This window comes from Pipistrellus kuhlii, unplaced genomic scaffold, assembly GCF_014108245.1.
Source record: "Pipistrellus kuhlii isolate mPipKuh1 unplaced genomic scaffold, mPipKuh1.p scaffold_m20_p_14, whole genome shotgun sequence".
Taxonomy (NCBI): Eukaryota; Metazoa; Chordata; class Mammalia; order Chiroptera; family Vespertilionidae; genus Pipistrellus; species Pipistrellus kuhlii.
The window spans coordinates 15193454-15217181 of NW_023425449.1; the positions used below are offsets into that span (position 1 = coordinate 15193454).

General features: G+C 37.7%; 1 protein-coding gene across 4 annotated transcripts in view; it reads left to right on the forward strand.

Annotated features, from left to right (window-relative positions):
• The first annotated feature begins 2895 nt into the window (after positions 1-2895).
• The window catches only part of PKHD1L1 (PKHD1 like 1), a 120368-nt gene continuing 99535 nt past the window's right edge, over positions 2896-23728 (forward strand). For 3 of the 4 annotated variants that reach the window (XM_036436794.2, XM_045581380.1, XM_036436793.1), the window contains exons 1-9: positions 2896-3006; positions 5259-5348; positions 13632-13776; positions 14685-14793; positions 17348-17405; positions 18703-18796; positions 21792-21845; positions 22377-22450; positions 23616-23658. In XM_036436794.2, the coding sequence (XP_036292687.1) occupies positions 2934-3006; positions 5259-5348; positions 13632-13776; positions 14685-14793; positions 17348-17405; positions 18703-18796; positions 21792-21845; positions 22377-22450; positions 23616-23658 (740 nt within the window). In that variant the 5' untranslated portion in view covers positions 2896-2933. Of the gene's footprint in view, positions 3007-5258; positions 5349-13631; positions 13777-14684; positions 14794-17347; positions 17406-18702; positions 18797-21791; positions 21846-22376; positions 22451-22473; positions 22625-23615; positions 23659-23728 lie in introns of those variants that run through there. The other variant, XM_045581381.1, reaches the window with a different exon arrangement.

Here is a 23728-nt window from a genome sequence, read left to right on the forward strand (position 1 = left end):
GTTTTGTTTAACAGTTTAGTTTGCTCATTAGAGTCTACATATGAGTGAGATCATGTGATACTTGTCTTTCTCCGACTTATCTCTTACCTTAATATTTTTCAAGTCCCTCCATGCTGTCTCAAAGGGTAAGAGGTCCTTCTTTTTTACAGCTACATAGTATTCCACGGTATAAGTGTACTACAGCATTTTTGTTAGCCACTGATGGGCACTTGGGCTGTTTCCAGATCTTAGCTATTGTAAACTGTGCTGCTATGTACATAGGGGTGAGGTCAAAACAAGTTAAATCATGTGTAAATGACATAACCACTTTCTCTGATTCCAAGTGGATCTTTTTTTTATATAAATGTCCATCTAGTTATGATTATTTATTTGCACATTATGCCATACACTTCTGTTAATAATTCAAGATTACAAATCTCACTTGTGTGATCTCTTTTGGGAAATTGATATATTGAATAAATAAGCACTATTTAGAGAGAGATGCTCATTCATTCCACTAGAGTTGAATGAAAATCTATATATTATATGCAAATTATATTAATAGTTCTTCGCTTTATAAAGAATTTAGGCTAATTTGCTGAAATATCAACTTTCCTAAAGATAATTAACCAAATCAATCTACTGAATCAATTTGCATATTAAATGACTGTAGTTTAACAAATATTTATAAGCTTTACCAGAATAGGATTTTTTCATCTACTTCTGATTTCTTTCATAATATTATACTTTTGAATGGCATTTTCTACTTTTTCATACTAAATAATTTTTAATATTCTTTTTAGAATCATGTATCCTATTATACTTCATTTTAATTTACAAATTCAAAAAGAATCTGAGGAAATCAGAATTTTAAATTAAATTGCATTTAAATTACTTTTCAGTGAAAGCATCCAAAATTTAAATTATATTAACTTAATTTAGCTTTAATTTGAAAGGAATTAACTTTAATCAGAAAGGAATGAAAATTAGCCAAGCAATTACCAGTACATATAAAAATTCCCACATGACATTTTATTTTAGACATTGATATTGAGATATACACTTAACACATTTCATAGCTATTTTGTTGATATTGCTAAATTATTCTTGGTAAGGCTGCTAAGTACTGTTGGAAAACATTGCAATCTCTAAATTTTGCAAATTTGCAAATAACTAATTGACATATTGCCATTTAACTAGTTGATTTTCTGCTAACTGACCTGCTTTCAGAGAGAGGAGGGAACGAGGGAAGAGAACCTGCAGGAATGCCAGTTTCCAGGAAGAGATGGAAGAGAAAAATACAGGTGTCCTAAAAAAAATGCACACGCACAATTTGAATAATTATAAAATCAGTGCTATTTAAAATATAGTTCATTTTCAAAAGTGAGCTATCAGCCGTTAGAGTGTGTGTACATTTTTTTTTTTTTTGGGGGGGGACACCCAGTATGAGCTAGAAGTGATTGGAGAGGTAGGAAGAAACCCAACACTATTCAGAGGAATGGAATTTCAGGGAAGATGTTACCAGTGTCACGTGCTACAGAGTTCCTGGAGAAGGAAGGTCTGTGGTACCCTTGCAGACACTATTTTCAGTAGAGTGGTGACGATGGAAATCAGTTTGTAGAAAATCATTAGGTGAGTGTAATTGGCCAGATCTAACAAAATTACTTTCATAACCTCAGTGAGATAGATATAAACTCCTAATATTATTTATTAAAATGTAAGGAACCAAGCCAGGCTAGTGTAGCTCAGTGGTTATAGTGCTAACCCATGCACAGCGAGGTTCCATTCCTGGTTAGGGCACATACCTGGGGAGCTGCCTAGACCCCGCCAGCAGCAGGCAGCCAAGTGGTGTTTCTTATTGATGTTTCTATCTCTCTCCTTTGTCCCTCTCCCTTCCGCTCTCTAGAAATCAATAAAAACATGTTTAAAAAATAAAATAAAATGTAAGGACCCAATTTCATTTACTTATTTTAGCGTTCTCTTTTCATTTCTTCTGTTTTTCCCTCCTACCTAGACGTGGCAGATTTAGTACATAAAAATATGGAATGCTGAGTCAAATTTGAATTTCTGATAAACAGCAAATATATTAATATATTTTTTAAAATATAAGTGTGCCATTAGCATCACAAGACCTCACTAGAATTCTGCGGAATTGGGAGCAGTGGAGAGGGCAAGAGCACTGAATCTGGAGTCGCTGTTTGAGTCCTCAGGCTCCACTTAGGGGCATGGCCTTAGGCAACTTAACCTTCTGTACCTGAGTGGGGATAATAATAGCAACAGCAGTAGTAATAGTAATAGTAATGGTAATGGTAATAGTAATAGTAATAGCAATGGTAATGGAAATGGTAATAGTAGTAGTAATGGTAATAGTAATGATAATGGAAATGGTAATGGTTATAGTATTGGTAATGGTAATAATAATGGTTATCCTTTTTAGATTATTGTGAGTTGAAGTCTCTAGAGCACTCGACATGGTGTTTGGGACATCAATAATACTAGCGTGATTGTCCATCAATAGGGAAGAGCAGGAACTTATTTGAATATAAAAGGGGGAAATGTGTTAGGTTCGTGTATCAGTTGGACTTTTAGGCCCAACTGGGGTCGATCAATAATCACAGCAGACAGGCCATGAAAGCGTACAGGCCGAGAATTTTTTAAAAATCAGTAAGAAGGAGAAGGCAAGGAAAGGGGGGAAGGGGCGAGCCTCAGGGAACACTGGCCCTTGGAGCGCTCCGGTCGGGAGCAGCGCACACAGCCTTGGGTTGATGGCCAGGCCTGCGCGGGGAGGTCCGATGAGCGCAGGGCGGTCCCGCGGGCTCCCAGCTCCCCCCGGGGGTGCGTCTCCGGGCGCGGATCCCGGCGCCGCCCCATGGCCGGGGGCGGGGCCGCGGCCGGCGCGCGGGGAGGTCGGGCGCGCCAGTGAGTGGCGATCCCGGAGCGGAGCTGGAGCCGCGATGGGACACCTGTGGCTTTGGGGGGCCTGGGGCTTCTGGGGGCTGCTGCTGTGCGCCGCGGACCCCCACGCAGGTAACCCACTGGGGAGCCGGGTACGAGCGCAGGAGAAGCGCAGGGGGGCGCTGTCCCTGCTCCTGGAGGCGCGGGACCCCAGCTCCGGGCCAAAGGGGTGGGGGGCGCCGCTTGGCCAGCTTGGACCGAAGCACCTGCCAGGCGGGCCTGAGAGAGACGGACCCAGGGACAGAGAGAGATTGCTCCTCATCCATCAGTGTGGCTGGAGTCTCACCTCCAACCCCCAAGTGACTTGTTGAGATGAGAAGGAGGGACATGTGGCCTGGGGGGAATGGGGAGGGGGGGGTTGGTGATGGGGATCCAGGCCAGAGAGGCAGCCCCAGCGCCATCCGCCCCCTTCTTGGGTCCTCTGCCCGCTGAAGGGGAGTCCCCAGCGGGGCAGAAGTGGGTCTCGGTGGCGGGTGTCAGTCACTTCCAGGGCCAGCTGCCCTGTGCCTTCACAGGAATACCCAGGAGAGGGCCCTGGAGGGGCTGATAAGATAAGAAATTGGAGTTGTCCGCGGAGATAACGGGAGGGATGAACCTGAGATAGGTGCGGAGCAGCGTGGCCTGGGAGATAGGATCCTGCTGGAGTTTCCTACTGGCAGTTGCGGGCGGCTGGAAGTTATGGAGGTGTCTGGAGTGGGAACAGCCCAGGGGCCCTGGGCAAAGACAGGCCTAAAGCCCAGAGGCCTTGGGTCAGGGGACTAGTCTTTTTATTATGTTATTATTATTTATTATTATTATTATTATTATTATTATTGAATATAATAGACCAGGGACATAGAAAATAATAGAATCAGGGACATAGAAAGGGAGAGGACTGACAATTCTCAGGGGGAAAGGAGTCTGAGGGGTGCGAGAAGAGATTGGACAAAAAATCTTAGATGAAGACAGTGGTAGGGGCTAAGGGCATGGGGTGGGGTGGGGAATCAGATGAGGGGAGCTATGGGGGGAAAAACAAGAGGAACACCTGTAATAATCTGAATAATAAAGATTTATTATTTAAAAAAAGGGGGGGGGGAGGGAGGACTAGTCTTCTCTATGTTGGAGAGCTGTTGGCCTTCTAGGCGAAGTCCCTGCTAAACTTTTCTCAGGCCGGAACGAACCGTACAATCATAACTCTTTTCACCGTCCTCTTTAGTTGTGCCCGCCCCCCTTCTTGCCCCCATTTAAATCTTCCTACCAAGTCTGAGAATTTGTTATTGGGTTGAACAGTACCCAGATCAGTACAGTTTAAGAAGAAAATAAACTCTACTGCACACTGGGTATCTCTGAGTTGTTTTAATCGTTGCTTAGCGTTCTCCAAGGAAGCCACTCACGCACTCCTGTCTACAACTCTCTGTCTTCCCCACCATCGGCCCAGGCCAGCGAAGTGACATTTGTCCTCCTCTTCTCTCAATGAGCGGGTGTGACCTGAGACATATGGATAAAATGCCCCACCTGAGTCATCTGTGTGGCCCCAGTGCTGTCTGGTGTCACTCTGTTCTGTGCAAGCTAAGCTTCTGGGAAGTTGGGATTGTTAGGCATTTTTATTTTATTTTAAATATAAAATTATTGATTTTAGAGAGGAAGGGGAGAGGGATAGAGAGAGAGAGAAACATCAATGAGGAGAGAGAATCATTGATTGGCTGCCTCCTGCATGCCCCCCACTGGGATGGAGCAAGGCAACTCAAGAATGTGCCCTTGGCCAGAATCGAACCTGGGACCCTTCAGTCCACAGGTCAGTGCTCTATCCACTGAGCCAAACCAGCTAGGGCATAGATATTAAAATACAGATATTATGCATTTTTAAATCCTCAGGCACAGTAACACTGTTTGTTGAATGAATCAGTAATGTGTGCATTAAGAACTTTCAAGCATCAGGAGGCTAGAAAGATCCCAGAAATTATCTTTGCTGAAGTCTCACTCTGTCAGAGAAAACAATGTCTCCGTAAAGCACAGCATTCCTCTTTGCACCTGGATTACTCGTTGATTCTACTAGCTTTGCACACTTCCTATGTGCTTGAATTTAAAGGTTTAATAAATGTTTTATAATATGATAGATAAGAAGGATGAAAATGATCAATGAGTATGAACTAAGTTAATGCTTCACTCCCTGTCAAGTCATTGGTTAGCAGTGGAGCCATAAATAAGACATTGGTATATTTGTGCTTTCGGACTATAGCCTTCATGATATTTTTCTAACCATGTTGTAATACGTGGTATGAAATTTGATGCTTGAGATGAAGTCCTTGATAATTTTCCCTCTACTGTATTTTAATATCTTTCAGATGGCTCTACAATAATTCCTAAAGTCACAGAAATAATACCTAAATATGGCAGCATAAATGGAGCAACAAGACTGACTATCAAAGGAGAAGGTATGGTTGCCCTTTGGGCATTTTTTTTTTTTTTTTCTTGCCAAGGTTGAGGTACTTTAAAGACTACTTCTTTCACACTCAGGGCCTTATGATTAAAAAAAATCCACTGGAATTACTTCTCCACTTGGCCAGAGCGGTAGAACTCTATCCCCTTTAACAGTTAATGAAATTGCCGAGAGTCTTCTATCAACAAGATCATCTGAATTCGTATTATAATTACTTGATTAATTCTAAGATCTGGATTCTAATGACTAATCTACAGCTCAACTCTGCAAATGTTTGCTTTGCTCTTCATGGGCCTCTAATATTTAATTAGTTTTATATCAAATAATACATGTTGAGGGTTTAGGGGTATAATGCTAGTAAGAGGGCATGATAGAGAAATGGAATGGTAATGAAAGCAGAAAGGCAATTGACAGGAGAGCTTTGGATCCCTTCTCCTGCCACCAATCCTCATTATGTGCTTCATCATAATGAACTCTCTTCTTGCCTGGTCTTGGGATGAAAATATAGTAAGCAATCAGTAAATATATACAATTACTACAATTAGAAAGAAATATGTGATTCTTTTAACCACAAGGCCTTTGGAATATGAATGGTTGTGGTACTCGTTGCTTACATATTTTTGAAAGATGAGAAAGAAAAATTTTAAAAGAATATTAGCAAAAGTGATTACTTCGTCTGTAACAAGAAGAGAAATGAGAAGTTTTTGGAGTGAAAGAATTTACAAAGCAAGATATGTAATAATATATATATTATTTATTTCTATACTTCTAAGTGATATTTCTTCAAAATTCAACCTTTCAAGGATATACTTAAAATGGTTTATGCCTTTAAGTTGTGAACATATATTTTGAATTAAAGTGTTCTTTTTTTAGAATTAAAAAAGGACTATTTTAAAAATGTCTTTATAGTTTCTTTATATTGTAAATTACTATTGACATAGTGTGCTTGAAAGTTATTGGGTTTAAAAATTTTTTTTTAACTTCTTGATTTGAGAGAGAGAGGAAGGAAGAGAGAGAGGGAAACATCGATTTGTTGTTCCACCCACTCATGCATTCACTGGTCGATTCTTGTAAGTACACAAATCCACAGCTTTGGCTCATCAGGACGATGCTCCAGCCATCTGAGCTACCCAGCCAGGGACAAAAGCAATTTGTTTTTTGACATAGATTTACACGCATGCAAGAAATACCCAGATTAAAACAAAACAATAAAACTACCCAACTATTTTCTTATTTTGAGACCTGAACTTTTTCTGGTACAGGAACCATAGCTTTAATTTAAGTACATAGATCCAGATAATTCCTAGTTAGAAATAGAAAAACACACACAATGCACTCTTTTCTTAAGGCAGTTTGGAGGAATACCCTTGTTAATCTAGCTATTACCTTTGCTCTCTGGTGATCATTCTGAGGCTCAGGAGTACTAATCCTATGAAGCACAAAGTATCATGGTGAATTTTTAGTTTTCCCCATCAGCATCAATTCATAGGTGCTTTTGGCAGGGAATTCCAGAGTGGTTAAATATTTTTTGAATTGCAGATACCAGCACCTTCCCCCAGATTTGTCTTCCGTCTCTCTGCTTTAATGACACGCTGTTGGTGACTAAAAATGTGTTAGTGTGTATTTTTCAGAGGCTGAGTCTAGTTACTGTTTTATGTAGGTTGGGGGGGGCATGATATTTATACAGAATGTGTATAAAGCGATGGTAATGAATGACTACATGAATATGGTACTTGAACAAAGCTTATTTGGAAGGAATATATACATGATCCATCAGTGCTGTCTCTACCTGATGCTCCATGTATAGAATGTCACTTAGACCTAAGTTATTAACTGCACAAGAACACTTTCCAAATGAAATTGTAAATGCCAGATTATTACTCAAATGTTGGTCCCATATGATTGTTTGTGTTTTATTTTTGTAAAAGTGATGAAAAAGTAAACTATCATAGAAATGTTTTACTTAGAAAGTGAAATTTCACTTTCTAGAAACATGTACTTTAATATTTTGATGTATTCAAGTGGCTTTTGGCTATTTCCACACATATTGTAGTATTGACCTTTACAGACAAAATTTGCTATTGCATCACTTTGTCCTGAAGGCTGTGCTTCAGGAACTAAAGATTCATAATTTTAGTCATAATGCCCACATAAAAGTGTTTGGTGCAGTGGCATGATTGTAGAAATACTTCTCTGTTCTTTTAACATCTTAAATGGATAGAAACTGATTTGAGAGGTTGTGTTATTATTTTGCTAAGTTCAAGAGTGTTTCTAACAATGGATTTATTACATTATATTCACACCTTGTATTTATTAATTGTCTTTCCTGATATTTATCATGTTTCTCTTTATTTAAAAATATCAGCAAGATAGAAGGAGTAGCAGTTAACTTTTGGGTCTTTTTTTCTATATTTTGCTGTTACAGTGTTCAGCATATATATTTTTGTTAATATGAAGTGTTGAATTACAATTTTTAAAAAATTTTATTGATTTTTTACAGAAAGGAAGGGAAAGGGATAAAGAGTTAGAAACATTGATCAGCTGCCTCCTGCACACCTCCTATTGGGGATGTGTCCGCAACCAAGGTACATGCCCTTGACTGGAATAAAACCTGGACCCTTCAATTCACAGGCCAATGAATGCTCTATCCACTGAGCCAAACCAGTTAGAGCGAATTACACAATTTTTATAACATTATGGCTTTTGGTTCCATCTTTGCAACTTCCCACTACGTGCCTGTAGACAAGTTATTGCTCTAAGCCTCAGCTTCCTCATCAGTAAAATGGGATAGTAATTCTACCTGTTGTGGCTACTGTGCATATTGAAATGGATGGTGTATCTAAGGTGCCCATTTATGATGTATGCCCCATAAATTAGAGCTAACTTATTGTGATTATTCTTTTGCATTTATGTTATAGTTTTAGTTTCATTCTTTAGGAGTTTCTTTCATTACACTGCACCTTTCCCCCCACCCCCTCAATTTTCAATATTACAACTTTAAGTAGCTTTATACACTCTCAACCCTGCTTTTTTGAAGTAGAGAAACTGTAACAGCCAGAATGGTACACGGCTGCTGGCATCTATCATGAAGGCTGCTATCAGGAGGCCCCGGTTTTCGTGCCTGGCAAGTCTTGTCTCCAATTTTTCTGCAAAAGAAAAAAAAAAAAATACATCAACATGTTAGGAATTTCCATTTGAAGTCTCAACCTTTTCTGTTTCCAGGGTACACCCAACCCTTCCTGTGACCTTTGTCCTTTGGAGTACTTCCAGAGGAATCTCTTCGTGCCCAATTATTTATTTAGAATTATACATTTCAATTAAAATTATTTTTAAAGTCGATTCTTCTGAGTTTTTTTAAAATATAATTTTAAGTTAAAAGTTTTTTAAAAGGTGACTCATATTAACTCTTGAATTAGCTGAAAAAATATTTCTATGCTTTTTTTTTAAGCAAAATTTATAATATAATGAAAATATTTACAAAAGTCTTACCAATTTGGTTCACATTTTTCCCCCCATAGATTTTACTCCTAGGGGAAATACAGAGAGAGAGAGGAGAGAGAGAGAGAGAGAGAGAGAGAGAGAGAGAGAGAGAGAGAGAGAGAGAACTCCTAAGCTAAAAACATCATCTTTTGTTGGTGTTATTTTTTACATTTGTATTTGTCTTAGAAAAGCTGAAGAACATATCTGCATTACCATATCATTCATGTGACATGTACCTGATAGGAAAACAATACATACATCACATCCTGAGCCACATCACAATGAAAACTTTCCATTCTTTAGTTAGTTGCCAGCATCCCTTCTGTGTGTTCCAAACTCAATGTGGGTTCCAAAGATAAGCAGAAGTTGGCACAAGGAACACGCGGGTTGACGGGTAGCTTGCTTTTCTGTGTTTTCATGTGTCTTCTCATAATTCCATTTTAGCAGTAACTTTCTTTCTAGATTCAACACTGTGAATTCAATGCAAATATCTTTTCAGATGTTCAATTGATGCTTATATTTGTACCTTATCTGTGTTGGATGAGTCATCAGTTAATTTTTAAGCTTAGAAGAAGAAAATGGTGTTTATTAAAATCCCTACCTTTTGTTGAGTTTCTGCTTACTTTCTTTTTACACATAAAGGATAGGAGAGGAGACATAGGGCCTGGAGGAAGTTACATTGGGTAACAAGTAATAGCTTTGTAATGTACATCTTTAATATTATTTTTCTCTGAATATCACAAATACGCCTGGTTGGCATCTACAGCCTGGATCTGAATCCTGGGCCCCACTTATTAGTTCCTTGTTAGGTTTTTAAAGAGATATTAATGCTGAACCTAAACCACGGGATTTTTGTCACTAAGAATAAGAGTAGATATCAACTAAGCTCTAAACATATGAGCCAGGCACTATATATATATATATCTATATCTTCATTTAGTCTTTCTAACAATCCAATAAGATTTATTATGGTCAGTTTCTGATGAGGAGATTAAGACAGAGTTTATATATAAAGCTCAAATTCCCAAAGTCATACCACAAGGAAATGCTGGAGCCGGCATTCCAACCCAGATGTCAGGGTCCAAACTTAAATAGCACTGTCCCCTGACATGCAGTTTTATCAGAGCTGGAGTTCAGGAACTTGGCATTTGTGAACATCTGGCACAGTGAAGTCCTACTTCCTACCCTAACCCAGGCAATATTTGTGTCTTCTAATGGACCTTTGTAGAACTTTGAAAATGGTCAGTAATTTAAAAAGCAGTCAGAACACAGATATCTGGCCACCCCAAGTCAGCCACTTCAACTAGTAAGACTATTTAATATGAGCACATATCATAGTGATGATTATTTTGTCGAAACATACTTGAAAACTGCTGACAATTTATTGTAAATACTTAATATTTAATTTCTCTAACATTAGTAACATGAATACATAAGATTTTAAAGAGGTAAGTCTATATCTCTGGGTTTACCTTCTTGCTTTATACTGATTTTAAGTTTATTATTGTCCTGGGAGAACCAAATGATCTATAGGTAATTAAGTTCTGATATTTGAATAATTTGTAGGTTTATATCTTAATTACATGGATGCAAATCTTTGGTGTAAAAGAAATTTCAAAAGTATCATCAATCATCAATTTGGCTATAGTGATGTTTTAATGGTAAGCACTTGTGATAGTCAGAGAAAAATAATATTTAAAAAAAACACATTTTTTTAAAACTCAGAATTTAGGAATTTTGAACTTCAAAGTATTCTGGGCAAAAACTAATTATTTATTAATTTAACTTAATTCCTGCAGTTCAAAGCCTGCAGTGGTTCTCCCCTAAATCATAATCCAAATGCTCCCATTTCTGGTCTCCTCTCCTACCCTTCTCCTCATTCCTGCTTCTCCAACCTTACCTGCTAATTCTTCAATTCACAAACACACTCCCATTTCAGGGCCTTGGAACATCTTGTTTCCTCTGTCTAAAATGCACCTGCCATAGGTATTCTCATGGCTAACTCCTTCTGAATAGCTTCCTCGACCACCTAGATCACTTGTTTCCTGTATCCCAGGAATAGGATTGGAAGATCACAAACAAGATAGTCTTGGAAAAAGGCATGCGAGTGGACTCATGGTAGTGAGCATGAAGCATGCAGATCCTTGTGCCTTAATTCCCACAAGAAAGCATTCCTACAGGGGAAACAGAGCAACCAGGTCGATGGGATGACTCATTCAGGAGCTTCTCTCCTTGGCCACCTCAGTGCTTGTGAAATGGGCCTGTGAATAGAGGGGTCATGGGTAATGGCTGTGCAAGAGCCAGCACCATGGAATCCCTTTCACCTATGCTAAGCTACCCACTGCTGTTGCTGAACCAACACTGAGCTCTCAAGAGAGACCATCCTTCACAAAGTTCATCTCCCTACTTAGTGACAAGTTATCTGCATCACTCTCCTTCTCTTGTGGAAATAACAGAGATTCTTAATTGCTGAACTGGCACCTACTCCTTCTCTTTCCATAGCACCTTTGCCAGCTCTGTCTTCTCAGAGCCTAGGGAGCCTGATTTACTGCCAAGAGATTCCACAAACTGTGCCTCAGAACAAGGAATGCATTTATTGTGAAAGAGTTATGATAACAGGTACATGACCCTGAAGCCTGTGTCACCCTGAAACATATGGCTTAGTACACATGTGTCAAACACAAGGCCCGCGGGCCAAATCCGTCCCGCCAGGCCTTGCAATGTGGCCCGCACCGCGCTGTCATCACTGCACTCTGCTGCGTTTCCATCACAATGACAGTTTATGACTGTTCAGTAAACCATTTGGCCCGCGATTTAGGCTGGATTTTAGATTTTGGCCCCTTCTCTGATTGAGTTCGACACCCCTAGCTTAGTACAATGATGGCATGTCCTACAACCTTAAGGGATGGATAAGATCCCAGCTTGGGAACAACATCCTGTGGAATGGAATGCTGTCCTTCGTCATATGCCACATGCAGTGAGCCAATGGCTGTTGCTTTCCAATAGATAGAATACAGGGAGCTGGAAATGGAGGGCTTTCCCCTCTTCCCACCCCACCCCCAATCATTATCACTCCCAGTGATCCAGAAATTGAATCTGTGCTTTCTATCCTTGTAATTTTAGGTTCTTCCAAGGCTCCCAATATGGGTTCCACTGAACTAAAACTACCACTACTGCCTGATCATTTGAATCCATCAAACATAATTAGTAGACAACTAGAGATAATCAATTCTGATGGTCATGAAGAGGGAGGGCTGCTTTACCTAGGGCAGATAAGGAGGAGTATGGCTGGAATTCACAATATTCGTGAAGGAAACTCTCGGCTTCCAAGTCCAATGATAAGTGTGAATTATAGGCAATCATGGCAACCACAAAGTCAGCTAAGGGCTCAGATCTTGAGGATGAAGGTTAGTGTCTCTCCATTAGCTGAAGTGCTGGCCAACAACAAGGGAAATCTACAGTAGGTGATAGAGAGGGGCCAGGTGAATGTTTCTTATAGCTTTAGGACCAGTTGTATTGGTGTGGCCTGTAGCTTGTCCCACTAACCCCCCTTGTATTAGAGCCGTAGCAGGACTCTCATACAGTCACCACCTTAGACTCTTGATAATGGAATGTACTTAACGTATAGGAATTTCTGGATGGTGCCATTTCTGTATGGACTGTCTCAGGTGCCTTTTATGCTCAGCCTCACATCTTCTTGTCCTCACCTGTGATTCTCTAGACACAGCTGTGTCAATTAGTTCCCCCTGTCTCAGTCTGCACTTTCAGATTCTTGCCTTCACTTCCCCCAGCATGGCTTAGTCCACTGTCCCAGGACTTCTCCAATAGGGGGACCTGGGACATGCAGCCCACGTGGCAGACACGCTGCCTGTAAGTGCAGGAAGTTATTTCCCCCAGTGGGAACCCTCAGGTAATGGGGGCAGGATTTGATGAACAAGTGCTTCTTGCTGTAGATTCTTCCATTGTGAAAGGCAGTCTCTAGTTTTCTTAGAAATTACCAGTAAGATTGGGTCTCAGTTGTCCTCACTGGTGTCCACTTTTCTTCATTCAGGTTTTACTCTTCCTTGTTCCTAAGAAGTCACCACCCAAAGAAACTTCTTGCAAGTCCTCACCTCAGAATTTGCTTTATAGGAACTCCTGGTCAAATAGTGGTATAGTGTTACCCTCATGCAATCTTTCTATATCCTTTAGCATGCTTTTTTTTTTATAGCAGATATCTGTACTGGATATAGTATATAGCATCTGGTGATGTATACATGTACATTTATACATATTTATATATTTCTATATAAAACTTTTGTCGCCCAGGCTGGTGTGGCTCAGTTGGTTGGGCACCAAAGGGTTTGATTCTGGTTGGGGCACATGCCCAGGTTGCATGCTCCATCTCCATAGGGGATATGGAGGAGGTAGCCAATTGATATTTTGCTCTCACATCAATACTTGTCTCCCTTCCTTTCTCTCTTAAAATCAATAAACTATTCTTTAAAAATATGTATGTTTTTTTGCTACACCCCTCCCTCTCCTGCTACTGCAATATAAGCTGTTTGATTCCACTGCATTTAATAGCACCTGACAAATAATCAATTCTCAAGAATTACTTTTATGGTTTCAATTAATTAAAGTCTCATTTTTCTGCTCCCAAAGAAGATTATAATCATAGGGATAAATATGAAATAAGCTAACTGCTTACTCAGTACTATTCCCTATTATTTATTGAATAATTCAATACTTAATGACAATGGTTATCTCTCTAAGAACAGAATCCATTAATAATACTTGGGTGTTTTTACTTTCCTAGGTTTTGCCCAAGCACACGAGTTTAACTATGGCGTTGACGATGCTGAGTTGGGGAACTCTGTACAATTAGTTTCTTCTTTCCGATCCATTTCTTGTGATGTAGAAAAAGATGCCAGTCATTCCACTCAAATTACATGCTATACTAGGTATGTTTTAAACTCTCTTTACTAACGTCATTTTTATCATAGCAGAAGTACAGTTAGGCATATTAATATCTTAATAGTTTTATCACTCTGGTGTTAAAACAGTATTTTTCTGATTACCAGCTGTTTTTGATTTTGTGATTTTTTAGATGATTTTATACCTATATTAAAATCAATTATAATGCTCTTTCCCATATGGGCATGATAAAATATATTCTATATTCTTGTCGAGGTTATTAGAACTATTATCATTATTGATCTCTTTTAGAAGATAAATGGCTACTATTAAATTGTAATGATGCTCCTCAAAATATCAAAATTATGCTTTCCTGTCTGGTTTGATTAATTTTGTTCCATATCTTGACATAGCCATTAAGATTAAAGACAATATTTTGTATAGTGACATTTCATGTTTTTTTTTTACTATTGACCCAAATTAATGTTTGTTATTAGCAATTTAGTGAAAAAAATTAATCATTTTAAACTGTAACTTTCAGTATTGTAATATGTAGCATATATTACAGAAGAATTAATCTACTTTCGGCTCGTTGGCTATTTTTTTGCAGCAAAAGCTCGCTTATGGAGAAACTTGATTAAAACTTCCTTTTAAACAAAGCAAGGTGATTCGTGACTATTTTTCATGATTATAATATTATTACATTGGTTGTTATTGCATTTATTTTCCTTTTCAATAAGCATCAATGCACTTAGAATAAGCATTTGCTCGAGGTCCATAATTTAGAATTTGCAGTGCAGAATTCAGGATGGAATCATCTTTCCAAAATGTAAAGTATTAACTGCCCGCCAGTTAAAGTTGTAGACACCACTTTATAAAGGACATGCAGTCTTCTCACTAGTGCTCTACATTCCATATAGGGGTCATTGCATTCCTTTCTTCCTTTGCCTTCCAGAGCAATGCCAGAAGATTCCTACACTGTTCAAGTCAGTGTGGACGGGGTTCCCGTTACAGAGAATAACACCTGCAGAGGCCTCATCCACAGCCGAGCGTGCAGCTTCTATGTATGTGGGAGCTCGTCTTTAACTTTCGGATAATTGATCTTACACTTCCCTTCGTGCGGAACTGGGCTTTTCTCTTTTAATTTTTAATTTTACCGATTGTTATCTATGTCCACATTTATAAACATGTGGGCATGTAGCTAAGGATAATTTCACCCAGTTGTAATTATTTTCCATTGTAATAGAATCTCTCTCTCTCTCTCTCTCTCTCTCTCTCTCTCTCTCTCTCTCTCTTTTTAATTCTGATCTACTTAAAAGGTTTCCCCTTTTTAAAATTACTTTTATTACTGGGTTCAACTTTTCTACATCCAAGTTATTTTCTTGTTTACACTGTTGGGTTGTTTTGTTTTGTTTTGTTTTACTCTTTCTTTATTTCTGTTTTTAGTTTGATTCTTCTGTTTCCTATTTTCATTAGAGTCACCTTAATTTTGAATAGAAACATAACGATTTTTTCATTCCCCAGTATACCATTCTCTTCCTTATCATGAAAGTGTGAAATAATAAGTCTGAAGTTATCCTTAACCTCATATTTGAAAGTCTATTTCTTTTGTTGTTAGTCTAAAAATCTAACCTTTTAATTGTAATTACAAATCTGGGCTTTTTAAAAAATATATATTTTTTTATTGATTTCAGAGAGAAAGGGAGATGAGAGAGAATCATTGGTTGACTGCCTTCAGCACACACCCACTGAGGATCGAGCCCACAATCCGGGCATCTGCCCTGACCAGCCGTGACCTCCTGGTTCATAGGTTGATACTCAACCACTGAGCCACGCCAACTGGGCCTATTGGCTATTATTCGTTTTGTTTTTCACATTGTAGTGTATTTCCCTTCTGCAGTAATTACTTCTCATTTTGCTTTTGGAAAAGAAGTAGACATAACTTTACCTGGATAATAATTGCCGATAATTAATATGTAATTGGATTATACCATGGGCAAACCTAGTATGCTATAAATATTCGTTCCTTACTCCCACAACAACCCAATAACTGCATACTGTCATTATTATCACTATTTTATAGGTAATAATACTGAGAAATTACCTTACTCACCTAAAGTCATGCAGCGTGGGGGTGGTAGAGCTCAGATTTCCATTTAGACAGGTGGACTCCAAAACTGGATTCTCTATCATCATTCCCTCCTGCATCGTACATGTGCTTGAATATGTCTAACAGTTGTGTATTACATAGTTGCTATTTGCTGCCATAAAAATTTACCCAAACTTAATGACTTACAACAACAGAGCTTTATTACTTTTCCACTTTGTAGGTTAGAATTCTGTAGGTCTCAGTGGACTAAAATCAAGATGTCAGGAGATCTGTCTGCATTTCTTTGGGAGGATCTAAGGGTGAATTTGTTTCTTTGCTTTTTCCTTTTTCTAGAACAATGCTGTTCAACCCTTTTCACCTCATGGCACACATAAACTAATTACTAAAATTCTGCAGAGGTAAAAAAATACACTTTTTTTGCTGGTCTGACCAAAAAATAGGAATAATTTTGATTCATTCACACAGGATGGCTATTGTTGTGTTGGCTGTTGTCGTTTTTTTTCATTTGACAATCAAAGGGGAAAGAGGTCAGTGCCCTTGACTAAGTAGTCAGGTGGTGCATGTTTTTAAAATTCTTGCAGCACACCAGCGTGCCCCTTGTGGTTCACCGGTTGACAATCACTCTTCTAGACTGAGGTTGCCCACATTCTTCGGCTTGTGGTTCCTTCCTCTGCTTTCAGAGCCAGCAGTAGTGGTTGAATTCTTATCACACCACCTCCCTCTGACCTTGCTTCCATTGTTACATCTTCTTCTCTGACTCTGGCTATTCTCTCTTCCTCGCCCATTTATAAGGACCCTTGTGATTATATTGAGCCCGACAGATAATCCCAAAACATCTCCCTCTTCTAAAATCAACCCATTAGCAACCTCAATTCCATCGGTACTACCTGCCATGTAACCTAACCTGTTTACAGGTTCCATAGATTAGAGGCGTGGACATCTTCAGGGGGCATTATTCTGTCCCTCACAAAGTATTAGTTTCCATCCCACTGGTGGCCTCCTGGAATTATGCTCTCTCCCAGTTCCCATTTGCTATCACAGTTCTTAAGATTTATGCCTGCACTGCTCCAAAAAAAGCATCTTAAGCTCGCTTTGATGGACTTTTCCCAAGTTCTGCTTCAAGTTTTTGAAATATACATTGTTGTTTTTCTTTTTGGGCTTAATCCAAAGTGGACTTTCTTTAATGTTATTCTACTGACTTCCTAAAGTCTTTATCAGAGAGCCTTATCACTGTGGTTTGACTTACACTGATAACAGAAGGATGCTTGAGTTTTAAAATTGCAAGCTGGAGATATTTTGAAATGAGAGGGGATTTTTAAGGGATAAGGAAAAGATCCTGAGTAATCAGAATAATATTCTAAACTTTATTTCTTAGATGTAATGAGGAATATTTTGGTAGTGATCTTATGGTTACTGTTTAAAAAGAAATAATGTAAGAAGCAGAGATATTCCATAAAACTAGGAACAAATGAGAGATAAGACTGCTTAACGATAGTATTATTTTACAGGCAAAAAGTTTCAGAACTCCAACAATAAGGAGCATCACACCTTTATCTGGGACCCCAGGTCTGTTATATGGCAGCTGAAATATCTTTTTGGTTTGTGGTCATTAATTTACTTTTTAGTATATAAAATTATTGTATCTGAAAAATTATAAATGGCATTTTTCTGATTATGCAGTAAATGCCAATGTTTTTTTATAAAATGATTTTCAGTGTCTGCATCTGAATCTATATAATGTATTTAACTTTCCTCCCATTGGACATTTACTTACTTTCAGTGTACATTATAAAAACTATAGTTGTACCAGTTTATAACTCCAATAGGAATAAATGAGAATGCCCTTTTCTAGAACCTTGACAATTCTATGTAAAATTTTTCGAGTATTTATATGAAAAACATAAGTTTTAAAAAAACATTTCCAATTTTTAAATTTATGTAATTAAATTTACTTATATTCACTGATCATTTTTTTTCTTTTATAAGTTACCTGTTTTTCTCCTTAGTTTTAATTAAGTCTCGTCAACTTTTTTAGGTTAGATTATGATAATTCTTTATACTTTAAGGATTTTAACCATTTATTTGTCATATATGTAGAGAATAAATAATTTATCATTTGCTTTTAAAATTAGCAGTTTTCCTGTCATTCAGACACTTTTAATTTTTATTATCAAATCTGTAAATCTTAACCTTTGTTATTTCTTCCTTAGTTTTTATGCTATAGAAGATTCCCAAATCCGAATTATATAAATATTACATACATTTTCACTTATTTTTCAAGAGTTTTATTTTTTATATTTAATTTTTATTTTACCAAGGGTTGATATTACTTTTTTTAGTATACAGCTGGGACTTGTTTATTTTTTCCAATTAAGTTACCCATGACTTCAGTGATATTTATTGAATAATTCATTCTGTCAGAAAGCACCTCTTTAATCTATAAATACTTATAGATACTTCCTTAATACTATTCATTAATGTTTTATTGTATTTGCCAGAACTTTTAAAAAAATATATATTTTTATTAATTTTTTACAGAGAGGAAGGGAGAGAGGCAGAGAGAAACATCAATCAGTTGCCTCCTGCACACACCTTATTGGGGATGTACCAGCAACCAAGGTACATGCCCTTGACCAGAATCGAACCTGGGACCTTTCAGTCCACAGGCTGACACTCTATCCACTGAACCAAATTGGTTAGGGCTGTATTTGCCAGAACTTTTTGAACAGTGCTAAGCTGTACTGGTGAGCATTAAGTTATAAGTATTTGGATGCCCATTTTATTGGAAAACCCTCTAAAGTTTGGTAGTGAGTGTGTGGGTCTGTGGGTAGATATTTTCTCAGAATTTTTTGTTTGTTTTCAGGTACACTAATAACAATCCAAGGCAGAATCTTCACTGATGTCTATGGAAGTAATACTGCACTAAGCTCAAATGGGAAAAATGTTAGGATTTTGAGGTAAATTATTGATGTGGAAACATATTCTTATAAGTTATAGATCCAATATGATATTCCAAAAATAATGGGTCAAATTACATTAAAAACCACTACCATGGAATTAACCAGTGTTTTGTCAGCCATATTATAGGAAGAAAAATAGACTGTTGGATGATGCATTGACATGGAAACATCCTTCTTTCTCTATGATGGATTTTAGTAATAAAAGGCAGTTGGAGGCAAAAGCCAGAGCAATTGAGTTAAAGTCAAAGAACTTTATTACTAGGGAATTTTGTTACTTAATTTAACCGTCTCTTTTTGCACACATAAAAAACAGAAACAAAAAAACCCCTCTGAATCCTAAAGATCCAAAGCTTAGTCAAGGTCAGGAGGGGATCCCAAGTCTGCTAATATGCAATTTGCCGTGGTCTACAGGAGAGCGCTAAAGCTAGAAACCATCAATAACTTATTAACAGGCTTGAATTTGAGTCCTGGTCCCTCCACTTACCAACTGTGGACCAGATGGCAATACTGTCTACAATTTGGACTGGAAACTAGCATTTTGACTAGGGTTCTCATCCTGTAGCATCAGTGGTGTTATCTCAGTCCTGCCTTACAAGACTACAAGTCTGTTCATTTCCTATTGAAGCTAGTACAGAATTAATACCAAGTGCTTCTGCTTCTTGAATACATATACAAGGTGGATAAATGGATAAATTAAACAGTTTAGACAGCACACAGACATGTACATTTGCACATATAATTTTGTAAAACATGCAATTCAAAAAGGCTTTATTTACTAAATGCAATAAAATTGATTTATCTGGCATTTTATGAGGCATAACTCTCAAATAACATTTGCATGAATCTATAACCTGGACATGTTCATATTGATCCTTATATATAAGAAAATAACTATGGGAAATAAATATTTAACATTTTATATAGACAGCTTAGCATAAATACAGATTTTGTTTGCTACTGTGTAACAGTGTTATGAATGATTTCCAATTCTTAGATGGGATTTTCTAAAATATCCTTTTCCATAATACTGGCAAGAAATAGGAAGTTCTGCCGAGACCGGTTTGGCTCAATGGATAGAGCGTCGGCTTGGGGACTGAAGGGTCCCGGGTTCGATTCCGGTCAAGGGCATGTACCTTGTTTGCAGGCATATCCCCGGTAGGGAGTGTGCAAGAGGCAGCTGATCGATGACTCTCTCTCTCATCGATGTTTCTAGCTCTCTATCTCTCTTCCTTCCTCTCTGTACAAAATCAATAAAATATTAAAAAAAGAGGCAAATATTTAAAAAAGAAAAAAAAAAGAAATAGGAAGTTCAACTTTATAAAAGAGATTCCTTTTTCCCCCCTGACTGTAGTTGAAGTTACTTCTGTCTAATACAAAGGAATGGATGGAAATTAGGTCATAAAATCACAGAATTACAGTCAGGGGGGACTTCAGAGGTCAGGTTACCCAGCCCTCACACACTGGATAACCCTGAAATACCATGTATAAACATAGAAAGAATTTCACATCCCTATTAATAGGAGGAGAGGAGACCTTAGACCTGCATTTATCTCATTTCCACCACATTAGTTGTGACAGTAGGGTTCCGAGGCATTTCACTGTGCCTGAATTCCATTAGCACAGAGCAGTGGACCACGTACTGGGCAGGGAGGCAGGATAGCCCAGTGCTCAAGCTGCTTCTGCTGCTCACAAGTCTTGTCAATTTGGCCAGATCTCCATATCCAGACCAGGTACAAATTATAGAGGACATGCAAATGACGACAATGATCTAGTGACTACCAATGAGATGTGGGTCTGAAAGATCAGATGAGTATTACCATAGACAGGCAAACCCAGACCAATGTGGGAATTCCTGGGTGTGGTTAAGAGCAACCAGGGAGTTGACTGACTGGGTTTAGATTTTTGCTCTACCCTTACTGGCCACGGGCTTAGGCAAGCTACTTAACCCTCCTGCCTCAGTCTCTTCATCTATATCGTGGCAGGATAATAGTTACCAGTTTACAAAAGGTTGTAAGGATTATACATGATAAGTACCTAGAAGTGTTTGCCAAATTATTATTTAGGTGCATTGAGGCAGGAGATTAGAGGGAGGATATGAATCTATAAATCTATAATGGGTACAATAATTCAGGTTACTTTCTTTATAAACCTAATGTACTCGCCAAATGAAAAGATTTATAGGTAAAAGTACATTAAAAAGTTCAAAAAGGGGACACCTGTAATACTTTTAACAATAAAAATACATTTTTTGAAATGTTCAAAAATTCTCTACAAACAGAAGTTCTTATATTTTAAGTTCAGGATTATGTCTGGCCTTATTTTGAGTCTTGGTGGTTTATTATGATGATGCCAAAAACACAATAGTAGTCAGTAACCGACAGGCCTGCAATAGCAATCAGGTTCTATCAGCCATAAAGCAATCAGTTGGCTTAATCAGCTGCAGAAATGCAAAGACAGTTGTTTTCTCTCTCCAGCCTTACCCTGCCCCTTCTCAGTTTCTTATAATCATTCCAACCTCACGGATACTATTAGATATTCTTTTCATCCTGATTATTCTGGGAGGCCTCTGTTATGGACCTTCTTTAATGGCTATTGTATGAAAATTACTGCAAAATTATGTTTTGTACTGATTGAACCTCAAATGGAAGAGTCCCCATTATCTTTCTATGCTGTGTATTCCCGTAGTGCTTATCACTTACTAACACACCAAATATGTTCTGATTATCATCTGTATGCTCAGTCTCCCCAGTTAGAATGTCAGTCCCACAAGGGCAGGGATCTTTATGTGTGTTTTTTTCACTGACTTGATCCAGTACCTAGCAAGGACTATAACATAAGAGGTGTTCAATGGATGTTTGTTGAATGACTAACTGATGGATAATGAATGTTAGAGAGAAAAAATATAAGGTGACATTGAATTGGTAGGAGGAGAGCATTTTGAAACAAATTTATTAAACATAACTTTTTCTTTTCTAATAAAATATTTATACAGAGTGTATATTGGAGGAATGCCCTGCGAGCTTCTTATACCACAGTCTGATGATTTGTAAGTAATCCAAATAATTTTCTTTAGAAAAAAAATAGTAGATTTAATAGCAGATTTAAACATAATAAGTTTAAAGAGCAATATAACATAGCTGACTACTATATATAACAGTATAACTTATAATTTTATAGTAAATTAGCAAGAATTTATAAACTTAGATATTTACTGACATCTCCCATTGTCCCCAATATAGTATGAAATTGACTTTTATTTAGATTATTGTGAGAAAGATGTTCTGAGAAATATATTTTATAAAGTAATTGTTTCACTTGGTAATATTTTAAAAATTAAGAGAAATGTCATAGGGATAGTCAAATTAATTACACAAATTTCACTGTTCAATGAAGTGTCATTCAAATATCTTCAACCAAAGATGGGCAATATTTTAATTTCACAGAAATTATTTTTGTAGCAACAGTTTCTATCCATATACTTATTATGAAATTCATAAGATGTTTTTAGGGGAGACATAGTATTTTAAAATTTTAGTGTCAAATGTAAGCTTTGAAATTAACATATATATTTTATTAGGTATGGTTTAAAACTAGATCATCCAAGTGGAGACATGGGTTCTATGATTTGTAAGACGACTGGAACTTACATTGGTAAATGCTGATCATCATTCTTCACGTTTCAGAAATGCCTGTTTCCTTGTTTTATATTCTCCTAACATCAATCCTTTATGAAATGCTAGAATTTCCTCTTTTCCTTGGCTTCTTTTCAGTTTCATATAAGCATATCTGAAGTAAATTACCTTTTTCCTAAGGTTTACATTTAAAGTTCTTCAAATTTCCTTTTTTCTTCTTCTGTCATCCAGAAGATGGCTTGGCAAATTTAACCATTTCACTCTGTTTTTTACCCCATGCTCTATGTGCTCCTTATACATATATATATCTCTCAGTCTTTGAATGAGCTTCAGTTCCTTCTGTCTCAAGGCTTTTGTAAGCTTTTCATCCTGAGAATATGTATATATATATATATATAAAAGCTTAAGTGACCATTACAACCAACGACTGGAATGACCAATCGACCAGTCGCTATAATGCACACTAACCATCAGGGGGCAGATGTTCAGTGCAGGAGCTGCTCCCTGGTGGTCAGTGTTCTACCACAGCCAACCTTCCGTGGTCCCTCTCCCTGGCCAGCCAACCTCCTATGGCCCCTCCCCCAGGCCGGCCAAACTCCTGGGGTCCCTTCCCTTGGCCCCTTGATAGGCCTCGATCACCAGCCAGGCTGAGGGACCCCACCTGTGCATGAATTCATGCACTGGGCCTCTAGTTTCAGATAAAATGTCTTGTCTTAAAAAAAAAAGAAAAAGAAAAAAGAAAAAGGCCTTCTCTGATCCCCTGCCTTCCAGTCTCAGAGTTCACACTCCTTTTTCTTGATAGCTTTTTCACAATTTATAGTTGTCTGATTGTGTCATTGCCCTCCACCAGCTGTATCTTTCACTAGCAAAGATGCTTTTAGGAGAAAGCAATCTGTGTGCTCACCCTCCATCTCTCAACCCCTGGCAGAATGTCCGACCCAATTAAATGGATATAAGAAATTCGGGGTCGATATGGTTACATATATTATATATTATGTATATATTAAAATAGTAGGTGCTTCTTTAAGGTAGTTCTGTTGTCTTGTCTTTGAGGATTAATAGATGGTTGAATAATTACAGTTTTAATTTTAGATTTCTCTGCTTTTAAATCAGCTTTATAATATATAGTTATTGTTCTTCTATGATTGGGAGTTTAATGGATTGTGTATTGTAATTAATTCCAGGTCATCACAATGTCAGTTTCATCTTGGATAGTGATTATGGAAGGTAGGTCATTTTGTAAGTAATAATTTTCATAATTGATTAAACTGGGTAAATAAAAGTATATTTACTTTGT